Source organism: Rutidosis leptorrhynchoides, chromosome 2 (genome assembly GCF_046630445.1).
Source record: "Rutidosis leptorrhynchoides isolate AG116_Rl617_1_P2 chromosome 2, CSIRO_AGI_Rlap_v1, whole genome shotgun sequence".
In the NCBI taxonomy this organism is placed as follows: Eukaryota; Viridiplantae; Streptophyta; class Magnoliopsida; order Asterales; family Asteraceae; genus Rutidosis; species Rutidosis leptorrhynchoides.
The window spans coordinates 400,342,670-400,368,043 of NC_092334.1; the positions used below are offsets into that span (position 1 = coordinate 400,342,670).

A 25,374-nucleotide genomic window follows, 5' to 3' on the forward strand; every position below is an offset into this window, starting at 1 on the left:
TTTGGTTCGGTTTTGGTTTTGATTTTGATATTTAAATTTGGTTTCAGTTTGGTTTTCGATTTTGATTTTATAAGTTTCAAAACCGAATAAACCGAAAAATCAAAAACCAAACCGATGAACACCCCTAGATGCTGATTTGGCTACATGTATATGAAATAATTTGAGGTTGTATTTATTTCAAGTTTGGTGAAGGAAATAATGGAAAGTATTGTTATACTTTCTGAAGCTCTTCAAAAGAAAACTCAAGATATTGTTAATGCCATTACGTTAGTTTCAGCTACAAAGAAAACTCTCATTGATTTTACATGACGGGTGGGATTCATTAATTGATAAATTAATGTTGTTCTCATAGAAACACAAATAAATATACCCGATATGAAAGCTCCTTATAATTCTACCAGTTACCGTTATCATCCTCGTCGACAAGGTAATCAAAATACTATTGAGCACTATTATCGTGTCGATTTATTTATTGGTACATTGGACAAAAAAATTGCAGGAGCTCGACAATAAATTCACTGTGCATGCCATAGAATTATTAACTCTTTGATCTTCATTATTTTTTAGTAAAGATAATGAAATGCTTGATGTTGATAATAAGTGCCTCCTTGTTGAGAGATATTATCACATAGATTTCACAGAGGAAGAGATGGATCAGTTGAGATATCAATTGGAGCTTTTAGAATTGAGATTTCAAATAACCCAAAGCTTAATGATGTTCTTACTATCGCACAACGATGCACCAATCTTGCGGAAAGAAATAAATGTGAGGCGTATTATTTGTTTGATTGGTTGATTAGACTCATACTAACACTTTTCCAACCGCTACGACTAAGAGGAGATTTTCAACAATGAAAATATTTTAAGAATCGGCTTCAAAACAAGACGTCTGATGATTTTCTTACATCTAACCTGGTGGTTTAGATTGAAAAAAATAATGCTAAAAGAATTGATTCTGAATCAATGATAGATGAGTTTAAAGACCTCAAAGGTCACCAGCTTGAGTTATATTTTTATTTTGTTGTGTCTTTGTCGTTTTTTGTTTCATGGTATTTTTGAAGGGGGAAATAAACATTCTATATAAGTAATGTTATTATTTTACCATTCATTTAGGCATTCAACGTTGTATTTATATACAATTACATGATACACGTGAATAATAATAATTTTTAACAACAAGAAAAACATATATATTTTTTATCAAAATCATAAGAATATCAGTGAACTTCAGGCAAGCTCGATTTATTGACAATTTAATTGTCGCTTACAGCCTAAATTGAACTTCATACAGGTCTAAAACGCATGAAAATTTGATTCTACCATTTCTATGACGTCTCTCACTTCTTTTTTTATTATTTTTTTATTTAAACCTTCTTATTTGCCGGAGGTCCATTCGGAAACAATCTCTCTATTCATTAAACATTGAGAAAGATGACTTTCTCTACTCTTGGGCTCAATCTGTGGGTTCTATGAGTTCTCTCCCACCCTTAGTTCTCTCTGAATCTATTCAATATATATATATATATATATATATATATATATATATATATATATATATATATATATATATATATATATATATATATATATATATATATATATATATATATATATATATATATATATATATATATATATATATATATATATATAGTGGTAGGATCAAGAGGGAAGTAACCAATCGGGGGAAGCGGGGGGAAGCAAAAACTTTTTTTTTCATTTTTTGAAAAAACTTTGTTCACGAACATTATAGATTGGATGAAAATATGAACATTTAATAAAGACACTTTGTGATAAATGTTTTTATTTTGGCGGAAAAACGCTCAAAGAAGTAATATATAACAATTATCGTGTTTTTCGAGCGTAGGTTGAGGTTTTAGATATTAAGGTTTAGATATTAAGGTTTATAGGGTTTAGATATTAGGGTTTAGAAATTTAGGGTTTAGGGTTTAGATTTAAGATTTAGAGTGAGTTTTTAACACGAACGGTTTAGAGTTTAGAGTTTAGGGTTTAGGGTTTGGTGTTTTGAGTTTAGGGTTTATATATATATATATATATATATATATATATATATATATATATATATATATATATATATATATATAGGGGCAGGATCAATGGGGAAGTAACCAATCGGGGGGAAGCAAAAAAAAAATTTCTTCGTTTTTGTGGAATTTTTTTCCGGCATCAAGATCACACGAAAATATGAACATTTAGAAAACACTTCGTGATGAATGTTATTATTTAGGCGGGAAAACGATCGACAAAAATAACATTCAAGATAATATTGTTCGTGAAGAATGTAAACGTTTTTTTTCTAATTTTGTGAAGTAAAATTTAGCCTGATTTAGAGTTTAGGGTTTAGGGTTTGGTGTTTTGGGTTTATTCCATAAACCCAAAACACCAAACCTTAAACCCTAAGCCCTAAATTCTAAACCGTGCGTGTTAAAAACTCAATCTAAATCCTAAATCTAAACCCTAAATCTAAACCCTAAATTTCTAAACTCTAATATCTAAACCTTAATTTCTAAACCCTAATATCTTAATCCTAATATCTAAAACCTCAACATACGCTCGTAAAACACGATAATTGTTATATATTACTTCTTCAAGCATTTTTCCGCCAAAATAAAAACATTTATCACAAAGTGTCTTTATTAAATGTTCATATTTTCATCCAATCTATAATGTTCGTAAACAAAGTTTTTTCAAAAAACGAAAAAAAAAATTGCTTCCCCCCACTTCCCCCCGATTGGTTACTTCCCCCTTGATCCTACCAATATATATATATATATATATATATATATATATATATATATATATATATATATATATATATATATATATATATATATATATATATATATATATATATATATATATATATATATATTGGAAGAATCGAGCGCTAAGTAACCATTTTTGTGACTTCAAATTTTGATTTCAAATTTTTTATTTTTGATGTTAGTATTTACTGTTTAGAATATAATTTTTTTTACGGTAGGTTTTCATTCATCTGATATATTATAAAGAAAACTAATGAAAAATGACTAACGATTAATGAAAAACAATGTTTAGAGTTTAGATATAATGATTTAGAGTTTAAATTTAGAGTTTATATTGAATTTTTAGCACTAATTTTTCAAAAATAATTTCAATATCCACAGTGATATCGTCCAAGATCCGCCAGTATACACGATTATGGCTATGTTTGGCGCGGAGCTTTTAGGAGCTTTTAACTTTTAACTTTTATGAAAAAGCTCATATTTAATAAAAGACTCTGTTTGGTTAAACGAGTTTAAAACTTTAAGACATACGGAAAAAGCTAAAAGCTAAAAGTTACTAAAAGTAGCGTTTAGCTTTTAGCTTTTTGTTATGTTACTCTTTATTTAACAGATTCGGCTCCTCTACCAAACATCAAAATATATTTCAAAAACTAACAACTAAAAGATACTCCGTACTAGCTAAAAGCTACCAGTTAAAAGCTATCGGCCACAAGCTAAAAGTTAAAATTTTGCTGTTCCAAAAAAAAAAAAAAAAAAAAAGCTAAAAGTTAAAAGCTAACAGTTACCATCTACCCGAACTAATTTTGTCAAACATATATGTTCAAATAAAGCCCCGAGTTCGTTTAAACTCCATATAAATTTTATAACGAGTTCACTCGTTAAATTGATAGTTTGACTAGTCCCTCATTAAAATATTCTTGTATTTCGTTCATCACCAAGTCTGCATCGCAATCTAGCCTGTCACCATGTTAACTCTGAAACATTTGCTCTGACTTGGGAAATGGACCCAAGTCCATCTAGCCGGAAATTTTGAAATTTCTCATCCCTCCAACAAAAAGCACACATTTCCTCCTTTAACCACCCAACTCCCATCCCTTATCCACCTTCTCTTCCGTTTCCTTTTCATAATTAACCGTCTATTCGTTTTTTCCACCTTCAAGCCAACACCAATTTCTCCTTTTATGCTCTCAATTTTCCTTGATCTATATTTTTTTCACCTAATACCTAATTTCACTCCAACTCATCTCAGTTACATTTTCTCCTAAATTTTCCAACGACTCCTAAAAATTCAGTTCCATTACAGCCATAACTATATATTTCATTCTTCTAATCTCCTTATTCTTTAGTTATGTCTGCACCTCATGTTCCAAAATTGGTTCCCGGTGGTAAAGAGAATACAGTCACAGGTGTTTATTCGCCGACCAAGAACACCTCAATGGTTGAGTCTTCAGGTTTGACTATCTTTATTGGTAGATTGGAGAAGGAAGTAACTAGGCACATGCTCGAGAATTGTTCTGTAAAATTGGACAAATTTCTGAGATCAAGCAATGGCTTGCTAGAAGATACGCATTTGTTTCATTTATGGATGTTGAGATTGCTGAGAAGGCGGTGAAGATGTTAGATGGTTCTCGAGTGTTTGGAACACCGATTTATGTGGGATGACCAAGACGATCACGGGTCGTTTCAAACTCTAGTTTTTTCAAGGCATCTCAGGTCAAACCCTTCACGTGTAACTTGGATCTAAACGAAGGGTTGGTTAACAAGGCAAAGTTTGGCGTTTTGATTGTGGATCAACTGCCTCTTGGTGAAGGTAAGATTAAAGACTTCTTGACTCATTTTAATGTTTTTGTGGATTCCATTATCAAGGTCGGTATGTTTGGGTGTGTTGTTGTGTGTTCGTCTCTCGATAGTTACAACAAGATTTTTGGGTGCGGGCAAAGATTCGGTGCGATTTGTGTTGATTGATCCTTTTATTGATCACGTCTCGGTATATAGTCGATTTGTTTGGATCGAAAGTAGGGGTGTCCCTGCTATGTTCATCTCGGATGGTAACATTCAAAAGGTGGCTAGCTTGTTCGGTAATGTGTTATCCATTGCTAAATTGCCATCGGTGTTGGGTAACATTGGATTGTTGTTTGCGTTTGTAAGCTCTCATTTTGTGAAACACATTCATGAGTTAGTAGTGGTTAACTTGGAAGATGCAAGGGAGTCTACGAAGCAACTTTGGGTTAATGAACTGGGCCATTCGGCCGATTATTCGTCGAATGTTGAAGATGGGTTTTCAACAGATTTGGTGGCGAGTATAATTGTAATTTTAAAGTTACGCAGTTTTCGTATGGGATTAATAGGGACACTTCGTTGAGTTCGAGTCCTCTTCGTGATTTGCAACAGGAAACGCAAGATTTGGAAGATGTTACGGGAGTGGTAGATGCGGTTGTGAAGGCATCCGGGTGCTTCAATGCTAACAACGGATCCAGTTATCTGATTTTTAATAAAGGAATTATTGATAGTGAAGTGAAGGATTTGACGGATAATGTATTGGGTGTACATAAGGGCAAAAACATTTGTGAAGATGATGGGGTTGAAGGTAGTACGTATGCGGTTAATTTAGATAGGACTGGCAATGTGCTTGATGGGATTGGTTTTGGTTATCATTCAAAAAAGAGACGAATTACGAATGTCTTGACTCACGAAAAGTGTGATTCTTGATAATTTGGCGAACGTTGTTACTGAAAAGAGTGAGGGTCGAAAGTATTGTATTTGTGCGGATAAGTATTGTAAAGGTCATTGTAGGGGTGGCATGTGCATGCTAACAAATTTTGATTTTATGGGGGGATGAAGGGTGATACAAAGGGTGCGGGTAAGAGGAAAGGTAAAGAAAAGAAAAAGAGTGTTAAAGATGGGGCGTTTTGTTTGCACGACTCTAGTGAGGGGGATGAGATCGGGGGGCTGACTTCAAAAGTTGGTAAAACTTGTAGTGACCCGAACTTTTCCATGTTTATATATATTAAATGAAATTGATATTTACATGATTAAGTGTTTCCAACATGTTAAGCAATCAAACTTTTTAAGACTTGATTAATTGAAATAGGTTTTATATAGACAATTGACCACCCAAGTTGACCGGTGATTCACGAACATTAAAAATTGTAAAAACTATATGATGACATATATATGGTTATATATATAGTTAACATGATATTATGATAAGTAAGTATTTCATTAGGTATTTTAACAATGAGTTATATACATAAAAATGAGACTATTGAATTAAGAAACTCGAAAACGATATATATAACGATTATCGTTATAACATCGTCTTACTAAATAAATACGAATCATATTAAGATATTGATACACTATGTTTAATCATGATAAATGATAAGTAAACATGTCATTAAGTGTATTAACAATGAGCTACATATGTAAAAATAAGACTACTAACTTAATGATTTCGAAACGAGACATATATGTAACGATTATCGTTGTAACAATATTTAACTGTATATATATCATATTAAGATATATTAATACATCATATTATCATGATAATATAATAATATAATAATTTAACATCTCATTTGATATAATAAACAATGGGTTAACAACATTTAACAAGATCGTTAACCTAAAGGTTTCAAAACAACACTTACATGTAACGACTAACGATGATTTAACGACTCAGTTAAAATGTATATACATGTAGTGTTTTAATATGTATTCATACACTTTTGAAAGACTTCAAGACACTTATCAAAGTACTTCTACTTAACAAAAATGCTTACAATTACATCCTCATTCATTTTCATCAACAATTCTACTCGTATGCACTCGTATTTGTACTCGTACAATACACAGCTTCTAAATGTATTTACTATTGGTATATACACTCCAATGATCAGCTCTTAGCAGCCCATGTGAGTCACATAACCATGTGGGAACCATCATTTAACATCTAGCATGAAATATCTCACAAAATTACAAACTAATGGAGCCTATATGGAGGGTCTAAGTTCACGTGAATGAGGGAGCTCACAAACACTTTCACTTTGCAATTTTCTTGAATCAAATTACTCTCTCTCAAGTGTTCTTCATTTTTTCTAGGTGTTCTTCATCATCTTCAACAAAATCTAGCTCAATCTAGTTCATAAATCCATACATAAACCAAGTTATAAAACAACTACTCAAGAACACACCAACAACACTTCCAAGTTTGCTAGCTTACTTCCAATCTTGCAAATCCACTTTGAGTGATCATCCAACCTCAAGAAATCTTTCTTATTTACATTAATATATCTTTCTAATATAAGGTAATACTCATATTCAAACTTTGATTCAATTTCTATAACTTTAACAATCTTATTTCGAGTGAAAATCTTACTTAAACTTGTTTTCGTGTCATGATTTTGCTTCAAGAACTTTCAAGCCATCCAAGGATCCTTTGAAGCTAGATCTATTTTTCTCATTTCCAGTAGGTTTATCCACAAAACCTGAGGTAGTAATGATATTCATAACATCATTCAATTCGTATATATAAAACTACCTTATTCGAAGGTTTAAACTTGTAATCACTAGAACATAGTTTAGTTAATTCTAAAATTGTTCGCAAACAAAAGTTAATCCTTCTAACTTGACTTTTAAAATCAACTAGACACATGTTGTATATCTATATGATATGCTAACTTGATGATTTAAAACCCGAAAACACGAAAAACACCGTAAAATCGGATATACGCCGTCGTAGTAACACCGCGGGCTGTTTTGGGTTAGTTAATTAAAAACTATGATAAACTTTGATTTAAAAGTTGTTCTTCTGGGAAAATAATTTTTCTTATGAACATGAAACTATATCTAAAAATCATAGTTAAACTCAAAGTGGAAGTATGTTTTCCAAAATGGTCATCTAGACGTCGTTCTTTCGACTGAAATGACTACCTTTACAAAAACGACTTGTAATATGTATTTTCGACTATAAACTTATACTTTTTATGTTTATATTCATAAACTTAAGTTCAATATGAAACTATAGCAACTTGAATCACTCAAAACGAATTTAAAACGAAGAAGTTATGGGTAAAACAAGATTGGATAATTTTTCTTGTTGTAGCTACGTGAAAATTGGTAACAAATCTATATTAATCATATCCTAGCTAACTCATATTGTATTATACATTTATTCTAATATATTATGTAATCTTGGGATACCATAGACACGAATACAATGTTTTGACATATCATATCGACTCATATATATATATATATATATATATATATATATATATATATATATATATATATATATATATATATATATATATATATATATATATATATATTTCGGAACAACCATAGACACTCTATATGCAGTAATGTTGGAGTTAGCTATACAGGATTGAGGTTGATTCCAAAATATTATATATACTTTGAGTTGTGATCTAGCCCGAGGCTTGTATACACGAGGTCGTGGATTGATTCAAGATAATATATATTGCTTTATTTCTGTACATCTAACTGTGGACAACTAGTTGTAGGTTACTAACGAGGACAGCTGACTTAATAAACTTAAAACATTAAAACGTATTAAAAATATTGTAAATATATTTTGAACATACTTTGATATATGTACATATTTATTATAGGTTCGTGAATCGACCAGTGGCCAAGTCTTACTTCCCGACGAAGTAAAAATCTGTGAAAGTGAGTTATAGTCCCACTTTTAAAATCTAATATTTTGGGATGAGAATACATGCAGTTTTGAAAATGATTTAATAAATAGACACAAGTATTGAAACTACATTCTATGTTGAATCGTTATACCGGATATCGCCCTTGTTGAACTTGGTAACCTAAGAATTGGTGTTTATTATAATTGTCACCAATTGACGCGAATCCTAAGGATAGATCTATGAGCCATTGACAAGCCCCGGTCAGAGAATTTGAACTGCTTTAGTACTTCGATATTTATATATGGGGATATTCTAGATGCATTTGTTAATGTCGGTTACCAGGTGTTCAACCATACGAATGATTTTTATGCAGATTGCATGTTATTGAAAGATGAAATCTTGTTGTCTATTATTACAATCTGATATATAGGTTAAACCTATAACTCACCAACATTTTTGTTGACGTTTAAAGCATGTTTATTCTCAGGTGATTATTAAGAGCTTCCGTTGTTGCATGCTAATATATGGACAAGATTTGGTGTCAGCATGCTTGTATAATATTGTTTAAAACTGCATTCGAGATTTACTTTGTTGTAACATATTAATATTGTAAACCAATATGTATTGGTAGTGTGTAAGTGTGTTTTTAGATTATCATTTCTGATAATCTAGGTGGTGTCCTTTTAACCTTGTCGATAAAATAAAGGTTATGGTTTGTTTTAAAAACGAATGCAGTCTTTGAAAAACGTCTCATATAGAGGTCAAAACCTCGCAACGAAATCAATTAATATGGAACGTTTATAATCAATATGAACGGAACATTTCAAAACTTTTGAGAATGTTAAGTGGAAGCGTATTGGAGTAGGGTCTAGAGAGGTGTTAGATGGTGTTGGTTTTTTTGACAAATTTAGAAATGAATTTACAAACGGAGGCATGAAGTCGGATGGGGTTGGTATCGAATCTACTTTTTCGTTTAAGGCGACGGCGGAAGATGACATCAATAATACAAACATTGGTACTTGATTAGGTCGTTCATGATTGTTCGTTGTTTGGACATTTTTAGCTCGCGATGTATGTCTGTTTGTTTCCTTTTGTGTTGTTTATTTCTCGTTGAGGCTCGGTTTTAGTTAGCGTCTCGGGTTTGTCTCGGGTAGGATTTGTTTTCTGTCTTCGAGCCTCGATTGTGGTAGTCTCTTTGTTTCTCTTTTTTTCTTGTCTCTTTTTTTTTTTGTTGATTAAGATTTATATAAAGTTTTTGTTTCTTTGCCGCCAAAAAAAAAAAAAAAAATCCGCATCAAAGTACAAGTGTGTAAGAACAAAGTTTCGTCACTAACACCACTTGAATTCCGCAAATTTATCGATCAAATTACCGGAATCAATAATCAATAACAATGGCGGAATCCAATTCCTCTGTTCCCAAATCAACCGAAACAACAACGCCAGCAGCAGCACCTGAAGTTCATATCATCTACACTGAACAACCTCCTCAAGATCTTGAACCTGAATCCCATCATCTTCAAACCCTCACTTCCGTTCTCGGCAGGCACGTCATCTTTATGTTTTATAATTGTATATTTAATTGATTATTTATGAAACCCTAGTTCTTGATTTAGGTAAAAAGTTGTCAACTTTTTTTCTTGTTGATTGGTAGTGAGGAAGCAGCAAAAGCGGCTTTGTTGTATACTTACAAACATGCTGCTAGTGGCTTCTCTGCTAAACTCACTCCTGATCAAGTTGAACTAATTTCAAGTATGTTCTTCTCTGTCCTAATCTCATTTCCTGTAATAACAGTTCATACTTTGTTTTCTGATTTCAGCACTTGATATTAGTTTCAGTTCAAATGATACATTTGTTTAGTTTTATTTTGGATTTTTCTAACGATAATTCTTAGGGTTGTCGTAGACACGCTTAAAAGCGTTGTACTTTTACATCTGAATAACCGCCATCCTAAATATAAAAAAAAAAATTGCTTCCCCGCTTCCCCAGTTGGTTACTTCCCCATTGATCCTACCACCTTTCAAGCGTGTTAATGACATAGGGAAATTTAGAATATGGTAACAATTTGTAAATTTTGATTGAACTTTCTACTGATAAAGTTGAACTTTTGCTTCTTTTTCTTATGAGCTACATTGAAATTAGAGTCCTTTTAACGTCTAAATGAACTTAGGTTACCTACATCGAGGTCATTAACTATTACTGAAATTCGATTCAGTTAGTATGTATTATGTATTATTTTTTTATTCAATTATGAAATTGACTGAATATCCGGTTTGGCAGAACAACCAGGTGTTCTGCAGGTGGTGAAGAGTATGAACGCTGAGCTGCATTCAGGACCTGCACTGGCTCGCAACGTGTGAAATCGACAATCACTGGTTCGGTTATTACATGTGCTAAGTTTTATTTGATAAGACATGAAACTCGTAATGATAATGGTACTCTTGATGAGATAGTATATGATATATGCTAAATAATAAAACAAGGGTTTACTATATAATATGAAATGGGGTGTTACTTAGAACATACTTCTGTTTTTGTGGTTTTTAATATCCATGTGATGACAAATCTAGGATTCTTTTTGCTCACGAAACCCGTTATAATGCAACTGCTAATGTAATGATATATAGAGATAAATCTGAATAAAGTGCAAGTGTATAGTGTCATTTTTACAAAAAACTTAAAAAGAACCGAAAACAGCTCAAAATCTGAATTTATGTTGAACAGTAACCAGAAACAAGAGACTCACAAAAAGTTGTATTACTACTACTCTTGTGAGTGCTCATTTTTATCAACTCCGAAAGCTTCTGCCAGATCAAAATTTAAAGCGCCTTTCGTTGTTCTACTTTTAATCCCATTATCGGCTTTTCTCATCATTGCAGTAAACTCTGCGTAATCTATACGCCCGTCCTGTGAAACATGATAGCACATGAATTACATAAAGGTGAATAATGTGAACTATAGGCGGTCGTGTTTTATCTAAATGGGTCAAACGGGTTGAAACTCTATCTCCTGAATGGTGGTTTTAAATTGTTAATCCATAATCTCTTAACTATTTATTTTTGGATTTTGTTAAAGACAATCCTCGTTAACGCGCTTAAAATGCTTGTACTATTAGGTAACAGCCACCATATAGTTAATAACCAACCGATATATACAAGTGATTTAAGTGTGTTAACGAGAGCCCTAAAGGCTGTCATTAGCATAATCTCTTTTTTTTTTTTGCAAAATAAGCTATTATTAAAAATTTTGAACCGAAATTGTTTGAGAAAAATTCAACCCGATACGTTGTGACTTGTTACTTACACCTGCTCGCCCATTTTACCACCACTAATGTGAACAAACCAAATTGAAGCAGAAAAACCAAGTGAAAAAGCATAAGCATGACAATTTAATGTCAACGAACATTATCTTGATCGGCTTCTTTAATCATTTCTTCAAGTTGAGCATCTCGTAGACCAAAATCTTTAGACGCTTGTTGAAGTTCGTCCTTTGTTATGAAACCACTTCCATCTTTGTCGAAAAAACTAAACGCTGCAAACATATTATCCTCTCTCTCAATCTTGTTCATGTGCAAAGTTGCTGCAAGGAATTCACCATATTCTATTGTACCATTGCTGTCAGTATCAGCCTGTTAACTCAAATTCAAACTCTACACTTAATAAATACATACTTTTTTTGGTTAATAATTATTGTTATTGTTATTATTTATGAAATCGCGAATTAAATAACTTACAGCGTCCATAAGTTCCTTGATCTCAGTTTCCTTTAGGTTGGACCCAACTCTTTTTAACCCTTGTTTGAGTTCGTCGAATGTTATCGTGCCACTGTTGTCGGTGTCAATCATTTTAAATAACTGCTTTAATCCACCAATCTCCTCTTCTGATAGCCTTTCTGCAATAACCTTAAACAAAAGTAACAACTTTATCAACTAATTTGCATGATCAAATACTGTAAACATCAGTTGCATACCCTGCATTCTAAAAATTTAAGGGCAAATTCCTAAAAAAAGAAGTAGCCAAAAAGTTTTAAAAGCTCGATTATCAGAAACATACTCGCAAAGCCATCTTCTTAAGTTTGTTCATAGCTGAGAAGTGTTTAAGACGTGATATAACCGCAGAATCTAGTGGCTTGTCTGGAGCGACCCTGTCGTCCACAATCCATGGATGACCTGGTAAAATTTACAAAAATGACCCTCCATGAAATGAATGCAAGTGGCAAATCATGAACACAACATTTGCAACTCACATAGGACTTGATGGGCAGTTATTCTTTGTTGTGGTCTCCTGTCGAGCATCTTCTTTATCAAATCTTTTGCGCTTTCTGAAATTTGCGGCCACGGGTCAGAGTCAAAGTCAAGTTTTCCCCTCAAAATTTGCCTAAAGATACCCGAATCCGTTTCTGAAAAGCAATGTATATATAGCTTGTTATTATAGATACAATTGCAACAATACAATGTACCTTTTATATATATCGTCAGGAGATAAACCTGCCCAAAAAGGCGGGACTCCGGAAAGTAAGATGTATAGAATAACCCCTGCACTCCACACGTCAACTTCCGGTCCATAATGTTTATGAAGAACTTCAGGCGCAACGTAGTAAGGACTACCAACCACATCCGATAGATATTGTCCTGTAAAACAGAACAAAACAACACGAGTTGTTAATATATACGGAGTATGTTACTCCCTCTGTCCCAATTTAATTACTTCTATAAACAGATAAGAATAAGAATGTAAAGCTCCTTTATATCCTTATTTTACGCATTTAAGACAAAAAGATTGGTAAAAAGTAAGAGTTAAATTGTAAAGTAAAAAAAATACAGTGTAATAATGATAACATTTCTTAAACTGTGTGTTTTTTGTCCGAGTACAATTGAATTTGGACGTAGGGAGTATTATAAAAGATAGATTGAAGAAAAAAACATAATTGCATAACAAAATTGCATGGTATAAAACAGATTAAAGAACAAAACCTGGTTTATAAAAGACAGATAAGCCAAAATCAATAGCCTTAAGCTGTGCATCTTCATCAATAGAATGAAACAAGAAATTTTCGGGCTTAAGATCTCTATGCATAACGCCTAACGAATGACAAGCTTCAACGACACCAACAATCGTTTTCATCAATTTGGCGGCTTCTTTCTCGCTATAATGTCCCTTTTGAACAATCCTATCGAACAACTCACCGCCCGCACACATTTCCATAACCAAATGAACAAAAACATTATCCTCGTACGCGCCGTTTATTTGCACAACGCATGGATGTTCCGATAAATGATGCATGATTTGAATCTCTCTCCATACATCATCATAATCATCTTTGCATAATAGTTTCCTTTTAGGTATAGATTTGCAAGCGTAATCAATCCCGGTTGATTTTTCTCTACAAAGATACGTTGTACCGAATTGTCCTTGGCCTAATTTCTTCCCCATTGTGAAATGGTCTCTTAATCTTGGAGTTGGGTGCGGAAGGACTGCGTTTGATGGTTTTAAAGATGTATTTTGTGCCGGTTTCTTCATGGATGTATTGATCGATCGATCGAAAGACTGGATCTGTATAGATTTTTGTTGGTATGATGAAAAAGGAAAAGTTAAAGATGGTGGAAGGAAGAATATGGGAAAGAAATGAAGATGTTATCTCATGAAACACATGAATGGTTTATTTGATATTTTTAACATCAAGTAACTATATTAACGGCCTATTCATTCTTCACCAACAAATTAGTTTTAATTTTAATTCAATGACTTTATATCATGAGACAATAGAGACTATCATTGAGTATGATATTACGGAATACATTGTATGTTTAAGTTATTTTTATGCTTGATATAGCTGCATAACACCAGTATGTGTCAAAATCTCACATTATCATATAGTTTACCTATCATATTATTTCCCTATGATGGTATTAGCAAAAATCAAAGGCGAAGCCAGGATTGAGAGATGAGGGTGGCTTACTCGATAAACACATACTGTATTATATTTATAATTTTTACACTAATTTTTAAACTAATTTTGAAAGTGACAATGAACTCCTTGTAAATTATATGAGTCTTAAACAAATGGGCCAACTAATTTACAATTATTTGGACATAATAATACATTTGAGACTTGATCATTGAGGAATGCTTATAATTATTTGAGCATAAAATACAATTAAAATTTGAGCTTTATTGAGGGTAAGCACCCCTTCGTCCCCCCTTGTCTACGGTATAAACATAAACATTTACATGTAATATATTAATGCAAACATACCGAGTCTCAAATAAAAAACCTTATCTGTTTTATACACATTCTAATTATATCCGCTTCACGTTAACAATAATTAGAATTAGAAATTTGTATAATTATTTTTGGTAATAATTGTAAGTGTATTGAAGGTAGAAGACAAAAAAAGCAAATTGCCTTCAACAAAGTCATGTTCGTCCACAATAAACAATAGTTGAAAAAGATCAACATATTGGAAAGTTGGAACTAAACTTGCAGATTGAGCAATACCATTATGGCCATTTTTATTGCTTTTAAATTACTCATTAATCTACATAAGTTCATATATAAAATACTGTTGGAACAGTAACCTTCAATATATTCCACTTTACTTCTAAAATATATTGGATATATTACCTCCACTTTGGAAGGGTATACATAACATTTGGATATTATAGGGTGCATGAGATTGTGTTTCAAATAATATTTACCTTTTTAGAATAGCTTTTTGTCAAACACTTTTTATAGATTTTTTGCATTTTTTCTAACAAAATATTCAAATAATCTCCTCACATCACAAATTCAAAAGTCAGTTAAATGAATCATGAATATCTCAATAATTGGTGATTTGTGATAAATTTGTCATGACGGGTAATAGAAATTATAAGATATTGGCAATTTAATATAACTGTACCGGAATACTTGATCCCGACTCGTGAAAATTCGTTTCAATTCAATCAGAGCATAAAAGAACTTGAGCCCTAACTTGAACAAATTCTGAAGACAGTTTAGTATACATGCTCGAACTCGAGCTTTTTATATCGAGCTCAAACAAGCTCGCGAGTATGGGAATACCTTCGGCCGCGTGCTACTCATGTTCCATGATTTTCGGTTGTTTGGTTCTCTCATTGTATTCCGAGACATGCGTTTGTCCTTTGGTTACTTATGGGTGAAAGATTGAAGACTCAAGATAGATTAAAAGCTTGGGAAATTCACCATGGGGCCATCATTGTGTGTCCGTTATGCAATCTGGTTCCAGATACGCATGATCATCTATTTTTTTTCTTGTCCTTTCGCCTCTCAAGTGTGGTCTCTAGTGCTGCAGCATATTGATTTTCCAATTGGTACACATGCTTGGAAGGATTTTTCTTTGTTACCATCTCCTTTTGCAAACAGGAATATTGCTAGATTTGGTATAATCAAGCTGCTTTTTGCGGCGTCTGTTTATTTTATTTAGCAAGAGCGGAACAGAAGGATCTTCAAGAAGGGTAATCGGTCCCCGGCCCAGGTTTATGAGTCGATTTATGCTACAGTTCGTTTAAAACTGATGAGTTTCAAATGGAAGCCAACAGCTAGTGCGCTCAGGCTCAAGTCTGATTGGAAAGTGTCTTGAGTTGCTTTTGTGTTTTTGTTTTCTTGGAGCTCATTGCTCTTGTTTAGCTTTGTAGCTGATAAAGCTTGGTTGTTTGTGAGGTTATATAGGGTATGTCCTATAACCCAGCGCTTCTTGTATACATTTGGTTATTAATATATTCACCGGGTAACCCTCTATTACCCGAAAAAAAAAAGCTCGCGAGCATACATTAATTATTATATTTATAAAAATATAATATATAATAACTATTTTCATGTAAACAATCGAATACGAGTTGAACTTGAGCTTGTATAATGTAAAATGAAGCGAGTTAAAGTTTATATTAAAAACTTGAAATGAGTCGGAATCGAATCCTTTGATTTTTAAACGAGCTGATCTCGAACTCGAACTCAACTCGAGTCGTTTACACTTATAAAATTTCTTATCATGACTAGTCAAAACGTCATATTTATCTATAAAGATTTGCCACACTTGGGCAGACCGATGCATAGATAAATACCTTGTTTTTTTGATATCAAAATACTCTCACGTTGAAGTTTGAATAGTATATTTTGCTACATAAAAACCGAATCAAACAAAATATACATTTTTTAAAAATAGTGTTCACAAAACAATAAAACATGACTTCCTTATATTTTTGGACAGAAGAAAGAACACAATAATAATAATAATAATAATAATAATAATAATAATAATATAATAATAATAATAATAATGATGATGATGATGATGATGATGATGATGATGATGATGATAATTATTATTATAATAATAATAATTATAATAATAATAATTATAATAATAATAATAATAATAATAATAATAATAATAATAATAACAACTAGACTTAGATCACCCGCGTGTTGCTGCGGGCTTGTTAGCGTTTTAGGTTTTGAAAAAAAGTATAGCTTATGTAAAATATATTTACTAAAACACCCTTTATTATATTATTTTTTACTTTAGATTCTATATTTGAGTCATTTTAAGTAAATTTACAACGATAAAATCTAACTCTAGCTACTTTATCAAATACTTAGAGTATGTTTGGTAAAATAGTTGATAACTGATATTTTGTAGCTAATAGTTTTTTATATGTATTTAGGTTTTTTGTAGAATAGCTGAAACTGTTAAAATAAAAAGTAAAATGACAAAAAGGTATGATTTTTTTTTCTCAAACGCTTGTTCAACTAGCTTTTAACTTTTTTTTTATCTCAAAAAACTTTAAGCTCTCGTAATAAAACTTTTATTTAATATGAGTTTTTTCATAAAAACTAGTTTCTAAAAGCTTCAAAAAACTTGTTATCAAGCACACCATTATAAAAAAATAAGCTCTATTTTTCGACTTCAAAAATAAGTTTCTGGTCCAACTCTACTTAAAAGCTCTAACTCTAACTACTTTTGTCAAACATGATTTAATTTTTGCATTAATCAAAGTAATAAATAAAAAATTATAAATAAATTTTCATCATCAAAGTTTATTAGTTTTATAAAAAATAATATCAAAGATTCAACAACTCCGCCTTCCCCAAAAACACCGCACTGAAATCACCTCCAAACCGATTCAAAGATAAAATCTCTCTCTCTCTCGATCTATACTATACATACATATATGTATCTGTATCTATCTATACGTATAGCAACTAAAGAGGAGCAACAAACAATGCAGCAGGAGTGATAATAATAATAATGGCTCAATACAGGCAATCAGGGGCCAACAACCACAATTTCTTCTTCGATAAACTTCAAAACACCAACGATCAAGTTTCCGTCGGTATTCGTTCCTCCGCCGCCGCTAATCCTCACTTCAAACAATCCCGCCGCCGATTCAAATCCCGACGTCTTTCCGTCCCTACTTTTCTCCTCCTTATTTTAACTCTCATTTTCCTCATCTCTGTTTGTGCTTTCTTATTCTTCTCTAAAGATGATGTTAATAAAGGTACCTAGGGTTTCGTTAATTCATCATATAATTAACTTTATTTTATTATTATTTTTTATTTTTATAATTTTGCTTAGATTTGTGCAATTAGATACTCTGTGACTGAATCGACTGAGATTTGTGCTACTAGAGATAAAGTGATGAGATAAAAATTATAAATAGTGGAAAGTTAAAACATTTGTATTTAAGTGAGCTCACTCATATAAGTCTGCTCTAGTAAAATTTGAAGGTTAATTAGTTAAAAATATCAAATATTTTTAAAAAAAGGAGTTAAAAAACTAAAATTGATATAAGCATGTAGGGATATGGTGTCTGATTTAATTATCTGAGGACTTTGAGATAGTTTATATGTTTCTAAAATATAACTCTTGCGCGTAATTGTTTATTTTTTTACTTCTATTGTCATTATTTTTGGTTTATCTGGTTTCATAGGTTTGAAACAAAAGCTAACTTATCTTGTATATATGCGCAGAAAACGATGACAGTAGTGTTGAAGATGAGTTTGGAACTGATTTGGACTTTCTAGCAAATGTGACGCGTACGGAAAGATCGAAGATACTTAAGTTTGGTCATGGTTTGGTAGGGCATGGTCGTGATTCTAGGTATTGGGATAAGGATGATAGGAGAAGAGATGATGATTACGGTGAGGATTTAGTGGGACATAGTGAGTCGGTTGATAATGCTAGTGTACAGACGAAAGTATTCGATAGGGAAAAGAAGGTAAATGATGGAAATAAAAGGAGGTTGGATCGTAAGGTGACTGGTTTGTATAATGAAGCTGGGCGTAATGAGTTGAAGAGGTATGAAGCGGAGTATGAGGCTTCTTTAAAAGGTGTTTTGGTATCTGGAAGGGAAGGTAAGGATGTGGATAGTTTATCAGGTGATGTGGAGAGAAATAAGCATGATAAAGATAATGATTTGGATGATGAGTATGATGATGAGATTGATATGCATGATATTCGACTTGAAGACTATAATACTGGCTTAGGAAATGAACATCATTCTAATGTAAAAGTATCTCAAGGTGTGGATGATGAACATTCGTCAGGCAAGGAAGATACTACCAATTTGCCGATTGAGGACGTTAACCATAGTTTGTCAGATGATTTGAATTCTTCCGAACTTACGAATAATGCAAGGCATGTGAATGAGATTGATGTGCAAACTTCAAGAAGAGCCATTTCTGAGAGGAAAATTACTTCCAAGAAGAGATCAAAACGAAGAAAATATTCGGGTATAACATTTGATCTTGTGTGAAGTTTATTACGATGTGTTAAGATGTTCAATATATGTGATTTTGTTTTTTCATTTGTACTTAATTTGTACTGCATCACATTTGATGCTATTGTATCAGGTGTTTGTGAGATGAAAATTCTTAATTCTACCGTGAAGCTTGTGGAACCTCCAGAAAACCGGAAGTTTGCAAGATTTTCATTGCAATACACAGAACAAGAAGAGAATATAAACAATTTGGAATCTTGGACGCCCCGATTTGCTGGGCATCAGACTTTAGAACAAAGGGAACAATCATTTGCAGCACATGATCAGACACTTAATTGTGGCTTTGTGAAAAGTCCTAAAGGATATCCTAGCACGGGATTTGATTTGGCTGAAGAAGATGAAGAGTATATTAGTAGCTGTCATATTGCTGTGATTTCATGCATATTTGGAAACTCGGATCGTCTCAGATCACCTATGGGGAAAACGGTATCATATATATAATCTGCATCTGTTTGCTGTTGTTTATGAGTATCTAGTTCTTTAACGATACTATGTGTGTAACATTGATACTTGTAGTGGTGACATTCACATATATGAACTTTAGCCGAAACTTTTGAGTAGCTAGTTCTTTAACGATAATACTTGTGTAACGTTGACACAAGTGGTGGTGAGATTTTACCTGTATGAACTTTAGAGTAAACTTTTTGACTGGTATGTTATGTGAGAAATGCTGGTCAGTCATTTCTAAAACTGAAGCTTATCTCACCATATTATGTGCCAAAAAAGGAAGTCTGAATAAACCTATAATGGTTGATGTATACCCTGATAGTAAAAAAGCAGACAGTTGATTATTAGAAGCTGCAATGTACTTTCTGTCCATGTCTAGAATCTCACTAAGGCCTAACTCTAGAAGCATGAATGCTTAATCACATTTTATAAACTCAGACTTGACTACTATGACATCTATTATCTGGCAAATTTATGAAATACTCCATTACTCCATACATATAAAGCATGGTAATTGGTCTTTTGAATAATGAAAATTTACTATTTTACCTGCAAAGTTATACTATAAAATCTCAACATTCTATGTAAATGTAGATTCTCTCTGCTGGAACAACAATGTGTAGTTGTAAATTGCTCAAAGTTTTTATCACACTTTAACAGGCTATATTAGGCTACATTGACACTTTCCGTGTAAATGTAGATTATTTCTGCTGGAACAACAATGCGTAGTTGTAAATTGCTCAAAGTTTATATCACACTTTAACAGGCTACATTGACACTTTCTGTGAGGAAATATGCGTATAAGTAGTTTGTCAATAAGAATGAATTTCATGCCTAAATTGGTTGTACTTTAATGTGAATTGTCATAATCGTTAGTGATTTGGCGGTCAATGTAACTCTGTAAATGCATGAGACGCATTATTATTGAATGAATGGCTTAAGGCTGGTCTCAGCAAAATCATTATATTCGATGTGATTGTGCAGGTAGGATATCATCTATGATGGGTAATGGCCTAGCATAGTTTTCTAGTTTATACATCAACTACTGTACTCAATTGATTTACTTTTATTGTTTCCTCGATCCAGGTTTCTCGGTTTTCTAGGAAAAACGTGTGTTTCGTCATGTTTGTTGATGATAATACGGTGCAAACTCTTTCTGCAGAAGGACATATGCCAGACAGAATGGGTTATATTGGCATTTGGAGGATTGTGATTGTGAAAAATCTTCCGTACAGTGACATGCGAAGAGTAGGGAAAATACCAAAACTTCTGGCTCATCGACTATTTCGTAATGCAAGGTAAAGTATCATTCTTGATATATATTAGCTTTCATGCGTTGATCTTATTATGATAAAATAAGGTAGAATCATTTACTGGGATGTTTGTTTCTAATAACTTCATAAGCCAATATGGATGAATGATTAAATTTAACTTGTTGGTCTATTGATTTAGATGTAGCATTAAAAGATGATTTTAAGAATAGGTCTATACAGTAAATATAGCATTAAAAGATGATACAGTAACTAGTTGTTTAGTTACATTAGAAACAGGCAGCGAGCTTGTTATTGTGTTCATCATAAATGGTTTTACTGAATAATATGCAGGTTAAAGGTTGATAATTTGAGTGATATCAAGTTTTTTTCTGTTCTAAATATAGATTTGATTAGTTAGTTCCCTTAATCTGCAAGTCTTCATGATCAACTACGTCTTATTGTTGCTGCTGCAAAAGTTGTGTGCTATATATTCAACTCTTGGACTTATCGACTTTTTATCTGTTGAAATCTCTCCACATCCAGCTAACCGCGGGTGTCACAATTACCCAAATCTAGTTAAGCCACCTGACCCGTAAAAGCATCTATTAGTTGGTAGGTTTAATATTTGAGTTTTGCGTCAGCAATTCTTGATTTCTTTCACAAATTCATTAGTGTTTATAATCCTAGGACATGTCTCAGATGGTGATCCAAATTCTTATCTATTTCCATAAAATATTGAGAATGATTAGTGAGAAGGTCATCCTAATTGATTCATTTGTTAATGACATGTCATATTCTCTTAATCTATATTGCCATCTGTTTGACACCACTATTAATAAGAACACAACCCGATCTAAGCCTACAACACTAGATATTTGAATGTTATTTGAGAATATATAAGACCCAGGGTCATCATCAAGAGGGAAGCACTTTTTTGGGGGAAGTAAATTTTTTTTTTTTTTTAATTTTTTTTTCCAACATTAAGATCACATGAAAATATGAACATTTAAAAAAGACACTTTGTGAATGTTATTATTTTGGCGGGAAAACAGTCGAAGAAATAAATGATAACATGCATCACGAGTAATGTTTTAATTAGAGGTTTTTCTTTCTTATGTGAAGGTTTTTTCTCAAAATTTAGCCCGATTTAGAGTTTAGGGTTTAGGGTTGTGGGTTTAGTCCCAAACCCAAAACACTAAACCCCAAACCCTAAACTCTAAACTGTTCGTGTTAAAAATTCAATCTAAACCCTAATTTCTAAACCCTAGACCCTTATTTCTAAACCCTAATTTCTAAACCCTAATTTCTTAACCCTAATTTATGAACCCTAATTTTTAAACCCTAATTTCTAAACCTTAATTTCTAACCCCTTAATAAAAACCTTTAACTAAAACATTACATGTTATCATTTATTTCTTTGAGCGATTTCCCGCCAAAATAATAACATTTATCACAAAGTGTCTTTTTTAAATGTTCGTATTTTCATGTGATCTTAATGTTGGAATTTATTTTTTTTTTTTCAAAAAAACCGAAAAAATATTACTTTCCCCACTTCCCCCCAAAAAAGTGCTTCCCTCTTGATTAAAACACTAAGACCCAAATAATCTTTTCTTTTTCTGAACTTGGTCATTTCCTAAATAAGTCCAACAAAAAGTTTATTCTTTAATTGTCTAAGACTTTTGGCTGGTGATTGTTGTTACATGTTATATTATATACAGTATTAATCAATATTAATGTTAACTTATCTGTTTAGTTATATTCCTATATTAATTCTTATATGATTCAGTATACTAATATGCTAATACTATATTGATAATGCAAAATCATAATTGCATATGCTTGGTAAAGAGAATAATCTTCTCCTTTGAGAATATGTTTACATGTGTGAACTATTTTTGGAATGCCAAGATTCTTTAAACACTTGATGAGAGGCTTGTTTCACTTATTTAGTGCATGATTAGATATTGTATGCAGATACACGGAACATATGTAGTGTTTAAGTTTGGATAAGAATAAAATGTCTCTAGTATATGTGATTTTTGAAGACTTGCATCACAGTAAAAAAGTTATTTTATTGTTCAGTATTTTATATGCAAGTTGCAGATTGTAATTTGCAAATTAGGAGACATAGGAAACCATCATCCACAGTTGCAGGGATGTTGTTGTGTTAGCTCTTTCTAGTTGCTACCCACAAAACACCATTTGTTGTGTATGTCTCCTTAGTTAACAATATTACAAAATTGCTATTTGCTTAAAAGATCGATAAAATATGATAATTTTTGTGTGTGTGTGTGTGTGTGTGTGTGTGTGTGTGTGTTATTCGTATACCTTCATCACAAATTTTTTTTTTTTTTTTTTTTTTTTTTTTTTTGGAACGGCAACATTTTGATGCACATCGCATTTGCCGAGTCTAAAAGATTGATAACATTTGATAATATTTGCTTAATCACTGATTACACAACATTTCGATTGAAGTTTTTTTGTCTTTTTCCACTATTCAATTTTATAAAGATTATGTGGCAGAATAGTATGTGACAGTGTAGTTCTGCTGCTCTTATGTTGTTGCTATTACCTGCTATCCCCAACCATTTGTCTGAACCAAATCTTTTCAGGTATTCTATTTGGTTGGATAGCAAGCTGAGGCTACAATTGGACCCTTTACTCGTGTTGGAGTATTTCTTGTGGCGCAAGGGTCACGAGTATGCAATATCCAATCACTACGATCGTCATTGTGTCTGGGATGAAGTAGCTCAAAATAAAAGGCTCAACAAGTACAATCATACCGTAATAGATGAACAATTTGCCTTTTATCAGGCTGATGGCTTGACAAAGTTCAATCCGTTGGATCCTCAAAAGCTCCTTCCAAGCAGTACGTATCTTTTTCATCGTTAATAAGAACTGTAAATATTAGTGTTGCAGAACTTGGAACTACTTTGCGAGTACTCGGTTCTTGAAACTTGGGCCTTACTCGGCTAAAACTCGGGTTCACTTGGATAATTGGTCAAAACTCGGGACTATCGGAAAGTATGTCAAAATCAGTCAAAACTTGGTCAAAATCGGCGAAAGTCAAACTTGGTCAATATCCGAGTACTCCCTAAAAAGTCATGTCCGAGTACTCCTGAGTACTTCTGACTAGCGATTTTTGCAACTTTGGTAAATATAGCAATATTTTTTTGTTGTACTTTTCAGATGTCCCTGAAGGTTCTTTTATTGTAAGGGCCCACACTCCAATGTCAAACTTGTTCTCATGTCTCTGGTTTAACGAGGTTGAAAGGTTCACACCTCGTGATCAGTTAAGCTTTGCATATACGTACCAGAAGCTAAGGAGAATGAACCCTTCCAAGCCCTTTTACTTTAGCATGTTCAAGGTTAGGTGTAACTGAAGCTTTCTTTTTTTATAAAAAATCAATATACTATCTCGATTTTTAATAATTAATGTTTAATGTTAATGCTTTTTGTACAGGACTGTGAAAGAAGAAAGATAGCAAAGTTATTTCGGCATAGGTCAGAGGAAACAAGATACACAGTTGGACAAGATGCAGAGTGAACACATATGTCAAATCTTTATCACAAGGATCACTGGTACCGGTGTTCAAGATCATGAAGAGATAATAATCGTATGTATAATTCGATATTTTTCGTCTGAAGAACCGACACAAGCGAGTAACCAGTTATCACCAGAAAAGATACAAGAAACGGTTACACTAATTTCCTGAATCTGATAATGATGAATTTAAAACTGAAACACATGGGTGCATTTTGTACAATAATATTGGATGTCCAATGGCTTTTGTAATTCTTGATTTTCTTTTCTGTTTTTTTTTTTCCTTTGACATTTGTATCTATTATTTTATTTTATAGATTACTCTAGATAGTTGGGAACATACAGATTTTGAACTAATATTAACTCATTTTTTGGTCCTGTTTTCACTTCTATGTATGTTTTCCAAATTCGGTATTTAATAGGTGAAACTAGTAAATGCAAAGAATAATGTCAGATGTATGGCGTTTATGTATCTTTGTTCACGTGACGATTTACAATGCATTTTCTTTCTCACACTTGAGCTGTATATTTTTTTAAAAATTTAACAAAGTGGAAAACTCATACACGCTGCAAATAAGTACCCAATTATAGTCTCTCTCTCTCTCTCTCTCTCTCTCTCTCTCTCTCTCTCTCTCTCTCTCTACGTCTTTTACCTAATTGACAATGACACCTTACTTAATGACAAGAAGTTAACAATCACTTAACCAAAACATAACGTTAGTCGTTCATGCCACGTAAGCATTTTTAACTTTTACTAGACATGATATTTGGACTCGAATATATGCTTTAATTTAGTGCATTCCTTCTCCAGAAACCTTTACAAGTACGACATCTGGAGGTGGTGATGGAAGCATGGTAAACGCTAATATTCCGCTTATCTCA

The 25,374-nt window shown here is 32.5% G+C and overlaps 3 protein-coding genes across 4 annotated transcripts; 2 read left to right on the top strand and 1 right to left on the bottom strand.

Annotated features, from left to right (window-relative positions):
* The first annotated feature begins 9,753 nt into the window (after positions 1 to 9,753).
* Positions 9,754 to 10,990, top strand: LOC139892222 (subtilisin-like protease SBT5.6). The gene is made up of 3 exons (XM_071875267.1): positions 9,754 to 9,995; positions 10,104 to 10,201; positions 10,730 to 10,990. Exons 1-3 carry the CDS (start codon positions 9,844 to 9,846, stop codon positions 10,807 to 10,809), a joined length of 330 nt encoding a protein of 109 aa, XP_071731368.1. The 5' UTR covers positions 9,754 to 9,843; the 3' UTR covers positions 10,810 to 10,990.
* Positions 10,991 to 11,170: 180 nt separating this feature from the next.
* Positions 11,171 to 15,816, bottom strand: LOC139892223 (calcium-dependent protein kinase 11-like). Of its 2 annotated transcripts, XM_071875269.1 has the most exons (8): positions 15,789 to 15,816; positions 13,422 to 13,934; positions 12,936 to 13,079; positions 12,695 to 12,847; positions 12,502 to 12,617; positions 12,183 to 12,350; positions 11,853 to 12,077; positions 11,171 to 11,356 (listed from the first exon to the last, which is right to left on the bottom strand). In XM_071875269.1, exons 1-8 carry the CDS (start codon positions 15,814 to 15,816, stop codon positions 11,213 to 11,215), a joined length of 1,491 nt encoding a protein of 496 aa, XP_071731370.1. In that variant the 3' UTR covers positions 11,171 to 11,212. The 2 variants fall into 2 exon arrangements, with proteins under 2 accessions (XP_071731370.1, XP_071731369.1); XM_071875268.1 differs by lacking the exon at positions 15,789 to 15,816 and having other exon boundaries at positions 13,422 to 13,968.
* A 1,746-nt stretch (positions 15,817 to 17,562) lies between these two features.
* LOC139892224 (uncharacterized) lies at positions 17,563 to 24,870 on the top strand. The gene is made up of 7 exons (XM_071875270.1): positions 17,563 to 17,967; positions 18,440 to 19,201; positions 19,322 to 19,674; positions 20,782 to 20,993; positions 23,561 to 23,817; positions 24,138 to 24,316; positions 24,412 to 24,870. The coding sequence occupies exons 1-7, from the start codon at positions 17,718 to 17,720 to the stop codon at positions 24,493 to 24,495; spliced, it is 2,097 nt and encodes a 698-aa protein (XP_071731371.1). The 5' UTR covers positions 17,563 to 17,717; the 3' UTR covers positions 24,496 to 24,870.
* Positions 24,871 to 25,374: the final 504 nt, after the last annotated feature.

Coding starts and splice junctions, on each gene's coding strand:
- LOC139892222 (XM_071875267.1), top strand. CDS start 9,844: ATGGCGGAATCCAATTCCTCTGTTCCCAAATCAACCGAAACAACAACG. Junction 9,996..10,103: donor CTCACTTCCGTTCTCGGCAG/GCACGTCATCTT, acceptor GTTGATTGGTAG/TGAGGAAGCAGCAAAAGCGG. Junction 10,202..10,729: donor TCAAGTTGAACTAATTTCAA/GTATGTTCTTCT, acceptor CCGGTTTGGCAG/AACAACCAGGTGTTCTGCAG.
- LOC139892223 (XM_071875268.1), bottom strand. CDS start 13,968: ATGAAGAAACCGGCACAAAATACATCTTTAAAACCATCAAACGCAGTC. Junction 12,848..12,935: donor AGTCCCGCCTTTTTGGGCAG/GTTTATCTCCTG, acceptor ATTGCTTTTCAG/AAACGGATTCGGGTATCTTT. Junction 12,351..12,501: donor TTAAGAAGATGGCTTTGCGA/GTATGTTTCTGA, acceptor CTTTTGTTTAAG/GTTATTGCAGAAAGGCTATC.
- LOC139892224 (XM_071875270.1), top strand. CDS start 17,718: ATGGCTCAATACAGGCAATCAGGGGCCAACAACCACAATTTCTTCTTC. Junction 19,675..20,781: donor GATCACCTATGGGGAAAACG/GTATCATATATA, acceptor TCCTCGATCCAG/GTTTCTCGGTTTTCTAGGAA. Junction 20,994..23,560: donor CGACTATTTCGTAATGCAAG/GTAAAGTATCAT, acceptor AAATCTTTTCAG/GTATTCTATTTGGTTGGATA.